We start from the raw sequence: 9,866 nt of genomic DNA on the forward strand, positions 1-9,866 counted from the left end.
TATCCATTGCAGAAGGCAGTAACTGGACCTGCTGGACTCAGCGCAGCGTGAGTTAGAGATGCAGTGGCTTTTGTTTCTGTCGTTTTGCACACAGGTTCATCGGCTATTTTTCTTTCTGACACATTCGGGAAGGAAAGAAGGTCTCGCAGGAAAAGCTACGTGTCAGATAATATGATATATTAAACGCCTCGGGAGGGAACGTCCTATTTTTTACATTAAGGCCAAGTTAAGACCACAGCTTTTCATAACGCATGAAACTTTGCATGCAGGGAAACACATGAAATGCAGAAAGGATTCACAGTTTCCACGAGCTTTCGCATTATGGTTCATGTATAAATGGGTAAATGAGTAACTGGGTTGTAAAACAGCATAGTGCTTGGGGTGATTTTTATGAGAAGACTTTGACCTGAAGAGTGGCTGCTCTACATGTCTGTAGAGCAATAAATAAATGAATAAATAATAAAAGCATTTTGTAAATATTATGTATTTAAGAATTACATTTTTATGTATTTTTACGCCACAGAGGAATAAAATGCTGACTTATCCAGCATATGTTTCAGGCCGGGGATGCCCTTCCAGCTGCAACCTAGTACTGGGAAACACCCATTCACACTCATTTAAACACACACACACACACACACTACAGCCAATTTAGTTCATCAATTCCCCTATAGCGCATGTGTTTGGACTCTGGAAACCGGAGCACCCAGAGGAAACCCACACCAACACAGGGAGAACATGCAAACTCCACAACAGAAATGCCAACAGAGCCAGCCGGGACCTTCTTGCTGTGAGGCAACAGTGCTAACAACTGAGCCACCATGTTGCCCAATTATCTAACAATTATCTTGTTAAACGTATTAATATTATAATTTAAAAAATGTATTAAGATAAATATTTAGCAAATTCAATTTACTTACAAGTCACATATTATTTTATCATTAATTTAGTTAATTTAACTTATTTATTAAAAAAAACATATATAGCATTTTTAAAAAGAATTTCAAATTAAAAAAATTACATTTTAGAATTATAAAATTATAAAATAATGTTATTATGAATTCTAAATATAATTTTCTAATAATTATAGGTAAACTTTTAAATAACAGTAAACTAATACTATTTTATATAATTTAAAATATATTAAAATAAAAACGTAACAAAATTCTATATTTTTTTATTTAAAGATAAAAAAATTCAATAAATGAAAATTTCTAAAGATTATTTTTCTGTAAAAATACATTTTTTAAGAATGTTGTAGTATTTAAAATTAAAACTATGAAAACATTTTACATGTTATTAATTAATTCAAATAATAATCAAACTTATAGGTAAAGGACTCATTCATTTATTTTCCTTAGTCGCTTTTTATTCATCAGGGGTCGCCACAGCAGAATGAACCGCCAACTATTCCAGCATAAGTTTTACACAGCGGATGCCCTTCCAGCTGCAACCCAGAACTGGGAAACACTTATAAACACACACTCATACACTACGGCCAATTTAGCTTATTCAATTCCCCTAAAGCACATGTGTTTGGAAACCCACGGCAACACAGGGAGAACATGCAAACTCCACATTGAAAAGCCAAATGACCCAGCTGGGACTTGAACCAGCGACTTTCTCACGGTGAGATGACAGTCATGCTAACCACTGAGCCACCGTGTTGCTTAATAGTATACAACGTAATAAACTAAAACTATTGACTTGTACACAAATTATACATTCAGATATGATGTGGAGAAAGCGGCTGTAGAACCGAATAGATAAGTCTGAGAACAGGGGTCGAGTGGCCTGTGTCCCTGAAGCATTGGCTTTCCCATAATGCTTAGAGAGAGATGGCTCAATCAGCAGCTGACCCTGGAGGATGCAGTTAAGGTGAAGTGGCAGCATTTCTCTAATGAGCTGCCGGAGCAACAGAGCTGAAGCCGACGGATGGATATCAGCCTCCCTAAGAGACTGCAGGTGGTACGATCCGATCCTTACAGAGTAAGAGGAGCTCCTGACACACATACACACACACACACACACACTAGTACTAACGCGCACTCTTTCTCTCTCACACACACACACACACACACACACACACACACACACACACACACACACACACACACACACACACACACACACACACACACACACACACACACACACACACACACACACACACACACACACACACACACACACACACACACACACACACACACACACACTCGTTCTCACACTTTCGCACATACTCGCCTCTGTCTCAAACACACACTCTCTCACACAGACACTCACTCTTTCTCACACACACACACGCACGCACGCACACACGCACACACACACACACGCACACACACACACACGCACACACACACACTGCAGAGGCATGACATCAGCAGTTTTGTATTGGACGGCTGTTTCAGTACAGCTGTTCTATAAAGCAAGCGTGACTCTGTATTAGCCAATCAGATGATCAGATCACAGGTGAAAGCAGAGGCCCAGAGGCGTCAGATAAGATCACACATTATAACACTTTCTGTTCACCGAGGACAAAAGCCTTGACCCACGTTCACTCAGAAACACTGGAAAGGCAGAAAGGATTGAGGAATTAATAATCCGCCAGCTCAGTGTCATTTTAATCTAAAGTATCATTAAAATGATAAATGTGAACATATTCGATAATTCTGATCTCAAAAGTCAAGCTATCTATAAGAATATTGCATGTTTAATTCACAATTAGATTTTTTAAATATATTTAATATGTCAAAATATTTGTATTAAAATAGTTTAAAATTTTTATCTCTTTCATCCTTTATAATTAACTAATTTCAAAAATATAATTTTGAACAATGTTATTATTGTTGCAACGAAACTCCTCGAGTTATATAATTTATTACATGTCTCTGTCTTAATTTTGTCTGTCCTATCTATCTATCTATCTGTCTGTCCGTCTGTGTGTCTGTGTGTCTGTCCGTCCGTCCGTGTATCCATCTATCCATCTGTCCATCCGTCCGTCCGTCCGTCCATCTTTCCGTCCGTCCATCTATCTATCTATCTATCTATCTATCTATCTATCTATCTATCTATCTATCTATCTATCTATCTATCTATCTATCTATCTATCTATCTGTCTATCGGTCTATCCGTCTGCCCGTCCGTCCGTCCGTCCATCCATCCATCCATTCATCCATCCATCCATCTATCTGTCTGTCTGTCCGTCCGTCCGTCCATCCGTCTATCCATCTATCTATATGTCTGTCCGTCCGTCCGTCCGTCCGTCCGTCCGTCTGTCTGTCTGTCTATCTATCTATCCGTCTGTCCGTCCGTCCGTCCGTCCATCTTTCCGTCCGTCTATCTATCTATCTATCTATCTATCTATCTATCTATCTATCTATCTATCTATCTATCTATCTATCTATCTATCTATCTATCTATCTATCTATCTATCTATCCGTCTGTCCTTCCGTCCGTCCGTCTATCTATCTATCTATCTATCTATCTATCTATCTATCTATCTATCTATCTATCTATCTATCTATCTATCTATCTATCTATCTATCTATCTATCTATCTATCTATCTATCTATCTATCTATCTATCTATCTATCTATCTATCCGTCTGTCCTTCCGTCCGTCCGTCTATCTATCTATCTATCTGTCCGTCCGTCCGTCCGTCCGTCCGTCCGTCCGTCCGTCCGTCCGTCTATCTATTTACCTATCTATTGTTCTAACTGTCTGTTTCAGTGCTTCCCACACATAAACTTTTCTTGGGCAGGTATATTTAGTGATACGTTATTTTTTTTTTACTATTATTATCATCCTTTTACACTATATTGTATCCGCCTAAAATAACCAAACATCCCACGATCGTTTAAATAGTGGAAAATCCTTTCTCGTTTACCGGTTTCGTTTTGTGCACACGTGAATTGTCAACACTCCAACAGACAGTCTCACGTGCTCTCGGACCCACAGGGACGCTCCTTTTTGGCACATAAAAATAATTGTCCGGCCAGGTGTCTGAATTTCCTAAAATGTCTGTTTTTATTCCTTTTTTTTCTGTCATTTATTTCTCATTTGCTTTATATTTTATTAATTTGATGACGTCATTGGGCATCATATATTACACTTGCAAATAGGCTATTTTTATACCTATCAAAAATGCTTTGGCATTCACGTTTGAAAAGGAGAGGCAATCAGATTTGACCTGTCAGTGTGTGCACACGGTTCCCGAATGGCATAAAAGTAAGAGAGATAGTGGATTTCTTTTTTATTTCAACTAAATCTAAGTCTAACTAAGTCTTTTTTATTTTTACTTTAACCCATTAAAAAGAAACGTGCATAACAGTGTCATAATAAAGACATTTATTGTTACAAATTGTATTTTGTTTTGTTTGTCACATATAGTTATCTATTTATGTGATGTGGGTAAATGGAGTGTTTCAATCTGGCAACCACCGCAAGTATATTTCAAACCTATGGGAAGCACTGGATTATCTATCTATTAGACATCTATCCACTCAAAATCATTCAATATATAAAATCATATGAATAAATTCTTTAAGTTTACGCATCCAAACAATATCTATATCCTGAAAAGTATTTGTACAAAAATACCTGTATCATTAATTTGTATTGTATCATAGTACTGAATATGGATATAAACTAAGTATGACCTCATCATAACTATGAAGAATCCTGCTAACTTGCTTTATTTAAACCTTGTGACACCTTCATTCGTTATGGAGAATATGTTTGCGATGAATCAGTGTTTTGTTTGGATGCATGAGCTGTATCTGCGAAGGCAAGTCTCCACAAAAACAACAGTTCAAGCATCAACAGCCGCTCGGCTAGAGTCATATTTACTGTCTCTGAGATGAAATATGGGCACAGAGAGATACACAGTTTGATTAACACATCGAGCAGGAAGTACTGACACTCCTGGAGGAAATTTATGAGCATGTTTCTTCATTAAACGAATGTCTGAAATGGAATGAAATGTCATTCCTGGTGCGGCTGGTTCAGAAACAGTTTTTTTTCTCTACTGGACTTGTGTAAACCAATCCTGACAGGGTTTGAAACTCAAGCTACAGTTTGAGCGTTCGCCAAAAACAACGATAAGTTTCACTGCCTATGGAAAATAGACTTAACATTTAAACTACTCACCGGCCACTTTATTAGGTACACCTGTCCAACAGCTTGTTAACGCAAATTTCTAATCAGCCAATCACATGGCAGAAACTCAATGCATTTAGGCATGTAGACATGGTGAAGGGGATGTGCTGCAGTTCAAAGCGAGCATCAGAATGGGGAAGAAAGGGGATTTAAGTGACTTTTAACGTGGCATGGTTGTTGGTGCCAGACGGACTGCTCTGAGTATTTCAGAAACTGCTGATCTACTGGGATTTTCACGCACAACCATCTCTAGGGTTTATAGAGAATGGTAATTGGTAATTGTAAAATGAATTTTGTTTTATTTATAGATTAAATGTGAAATTGGCTTGCCATACACTCCCTTTAACCAAGACAGGATTGAGTCAGAACAAGACCTTCACCTCAGGAAAAGACAGAGGAAGCACAAATGATGGATCACAAAATGTCTAAATTTAGGAAGTGACCAGTGATGAATAACTCAGGAAATTTCAAAGTAAGGCGTTTCCTTCATTGGCAGAATGAAGAGTTATCTTATCAGAAACCTTGGGAGATAGTGAAAGCATGTGTGAACACTGCGGTTACACATGGCATATTCACACACACATACACACACGCGCACGCAAAAAACTGCATTACATCACACACATTTTATAAATCGCTTAAACTCTTACTTGCATTGTAAATTAACTTTGTTGTCCATGACGAGAAAGTCAGGAGCACTAAAAATCCAGTCAGCGAGTAAACAAAATCCCAGCGGTTTTAACGATTGCTCATCTAACGACTCTGATTGGCCAACACATTAATAAGCTCACCAGAAACGTGTCTGATTGGTTTAATACATCAGCACTATTAGAAACAACAACAAATAAAAAACTATGAAAAAATTAAATAATTAAATAAAAAAGGTAAAATAAATCTAAATATTTAAAGATGTCTAATGCAAAATAATAAAAATGTAATAGCAATACATATTTTTTACAAATAAAACTGTTAATATATTTTCATAAAATTAATATTCAAATATTGAAATGGGCAAATATCAATTAGAATTATATTTGAATCTAATTTATAATTAGAATTATGTACATTTTCATAAAGTCTAAAAATGAAATAATCTTGAAAATTCTTTTTAAATAGAATAATTTCATGTAAAATAAAAATATAATCGAAATGATATATTAATATTTAATGCAAATATAAAAAAATAATAATTAAAAACCTTTAATTGTTTATAATTTTTACAAATAAAAATATGTATATTTTCAAATATTTAAATGGATAAATTTTATTTACAATTATAATAACATAAAATGAAGCGAATTGTACATTTTTAAAAAGCATAAAATTTGATAATCTTGAATATTTTTTCAAATAATAAAAATGTATTATAAAATGAAAAATAAATCAAAATAATATTTAGATATTTATTGTAAATATAATTAAAAAGTAAAAACAAACAAAAAAATGTCAAACTTATATATTTTTACAAATAAAACTATTCAGATTTTTTTATATTTAAATGGACAAAATTTTATTAATATTATTTTTAATAATATTTAATTATAATAACATTAAAATGAAGTGAATTGTAAATTGTCCAAGTATAAAAATTCCAAAATATTTATAATTTTATTTATATGTATAATATAAATAAGTACTTGAATACTAATTATTTTACAAAATTAATAATTTTTTATAATATTTATAATATAATGTAATATACTAATAATATAATATTATAATAATACAACATAACATAATATATACTGGGAAACCCTCAAACACATTCACACACACTTATACACCATGGCCAATTTAGTTCATTCAGTTCCCTTCACTTTCTATTTGCAAAAACCTATTGAATTTTTTCCTCCCTTTAATTTCACCCAGTGCCTGTTTTCACCAGGTTAGTGAGATTCATACTCTCTCGCTCAATATCCATTTAGTTTGGTTCGGATCACAGATGTCAAACGCTTTCCATCTGTGTTGTTGTTGTGATGGGCAGCTGAGATAGGCAGACACAAATAATGCTCTCTTCACATTTAACAGCCTATTTTCTCTTGCTGAGTCTCTGCCCAGGAAAAGAAGTGTTTCAGGCAATTAGATGACGCATGAGTTTAATCGCCTCAGTGAAAGCAAAACCACTGAGCTCTACACATCCAAACCAAACACCACTCCTAAACACAGAGATTTCAATAGCAGAATCACGAGCAGACATCAAAGTCAAAGTAAAGAGACATCAGAGAAAGACAATATAGTAACCAAGCCAGGCTCATTGGAGATATGTGCCCAGGGCTACATTTTTGAAAACCAAAAATGTATATACCCTGCATTATATGCTTTCTATCACCAGCTGTTGCATAGTTCAATCTATCTCTGTCTATTCTATCCATCCATCCATCCATCCATCCATCCATCCATCCATCCATCCATCCATCCATCCATCCATCCATCCATCCATCCATCCATCCATCCATCCATCCATCCATCCATCCATCCATCCATCCATCTATCTATCTATCTATCTATCTATCTATCTATCTATCTATCTATCTATCTATCTATCTATCTATCTATCTATCTATCCATCCTTCTATCTATCTATCTATCTATCTATCTATCTATCTATCTATCTATCTATCTATCTATCTATCTATCTATCTATCTATCTATCTATCTATCTACCGATCCATCCTTCTATCTATCTACAGATCTATCTATCTATCTATCTATCTATCTATCTATCTATCTATCTATCTATCTATCTATCTATCTATCTATCTATCTATCTATCTATCATCTATCTATCTATCTATCTATCTATCTATCTATCTATCTATCTATCTATCTATCTATCTATCTATCTATCTATCTATCCATCCATCCATACTACAGTATTATACTATATGCAAATAAGGCCAGAGCACTTGTGATGACATCAGGACACACCAGTCTCTCTCTGGAACTACATAGTCGATAGGTCGCAGTTTCATACAAAACTAGAGTATTATACTATATGCAAACGAGGCCACGCCTATTGTGATGCCAACAGGACGCACTAGTCTCTCTGGAAATAAATAGTCGATAGGTTGCAGTTTCAGACTGTACTAGAGTATTATACTATATGCAAATGAGACCACACGCCTTGCGTTGACATCATGACTCACCAGTCTCTCTCGGTAACTATATGGTGTGAAGGTGGAAGTTTCGGACCGAACTAGAGTATTATACTATATGTATACAAATTAGGCAACACCCCTTGTGATGACATCAGGACTCACTAGTCTGTCTGCGGAACTATATAGTCGATAGGTCACAGTTTTGGGTCGAGCTCGAGTATTATACTATATGCAAATGAGGCCACACCCATTATAATGACATCATGACTCACTAGTCTCTCTCTAGAACTATATAGTCAATAGGTCGCAGTTTCGGACAGAACTTGAGTATTGTACAATATGCAAATGAGGCCACGCCCCTTGTAATGACATGAGCACTCACCAGTCTCTCTCCGGACAGGACCTCCAGCAGTTTGATGAGCATCCGTCCATCCCGCAGGTCCATGTAGAGATCGGTGATCCTGCAGGACACGCGGGCTAGGTGTGAGTTCACCCATTTAGTGAAGGTTTTCTTCTGCACGGCCTCACGCTCATCTGCAGGAGCACAAAAGAAGAGGATTAATAATAATAATAATAATAATAATAATAATATTTATTTTACATTTTATTTGAGGCACCTTCTGCTTAGTCCATTTATTCAACAGGGGTTGCCACAGTGGAATGAACCGCCAACTTATCCAGCATGTGTTTTACAGCTGATGCCCTTACAGCCAGGGGCGGACTGGCCATCTGGCAATTCTGGCAAATGCCAGAAGGGCCGGACCAATTTTTAAATGTGGGCCGGTCAGGTTTTTTTTTTCTTGTTTTTTTTTAAATATGTATTGTTTTTACGTGCAGGCAGCTTTTATCTCTTGCTAGATGTGATATTATGATGTTGATAAAAAATAATAATAATAAATAATAATAATATTAATAATAAATGTTAAGCATTTGGCCAGATCGGCGACGGCCGCCTGATTTTAAGATTGGCCGACCCAATCCGAAGTCACCCGGACGTTATCAAAATCCGGCAAGAATGTCATATTATTTTACCATCTGTACACCAAAATAAATACTGAATGTGCGTGTTCGTGGGTGGGGCTGTGTCGGTGTGGTAATGTGGGCTGGTGTGGCTACAGTGCCAGGGCTGAATTTTTGTCCCAGTCCGCCCCTGCTTACAGCTGCAACCCAGTACTGGGAAACACCAGTACACACTCATTCACACACAGACCCTCATACACTATGGCCAATTTGGTTTATCCATTTCCTCTATAGCGCATGTGTTTGGACTGTGGGGGAAACCGGAGCACCCGGAGGATGCCAACACCATGCCAACAGGGGAAGAACATGCAAACACCACACACAAAAGACAACTGGACTAGGCAAAACTCTTATCAGCGACCTTCTTTCTGTGAGGTGACCATGCCACCAAAAAGTGTAATAACAATACCATAAATTTTGAATTAAAATAACTATTATTATTCAAATATGAAAAATAAACATTTATTTTAATAAAATAAGTATTTTTAAGAATATTGATAATATTGTAAACATGAAAAAATATTTTTATATAATAATAATAATAATAATAATAATAATAATAATAATAATAATAGAAATAATAAT

General features: G+C 35.8%; 1 protein-coding gene across 1 annotated transcript in view; it reads right to left on the reverse strand.

Annotated features, from left to right (window-relative positions):
• sptbn1 (spectrin, beta, non-erythrocytic 1) overlaps positions 1-9,866 on the reverse strand; it is a 95,547-nt gene that overhangs the window by 62,097 nt on the left and 23,584 nt on the right. The window contains 1 exon segment of the mRNA NM_001365192.1: positions 8,644-8,795. Coding sequence (NP_001352121.1) covers positions 8,644-8,706 — 63 coding nt within the window. The 5' untranslated portion in view covers positions 8,707-8,795.

Source organism: Danio rerio, chromosome 11 (assembly GCF_049306965.1).
Source record: "Danio rerio strain Tuebingen ecotype United States chromosome 11, GRCz12tu, whole genome shotgun sequence".
NCBI classification, from domain to species: domain Eukaryota; kingdom Metazoa; phylum Chordata; class Actinopteri; order Cypriniformes; family Danionidae; genus Danio; species Danio rerio.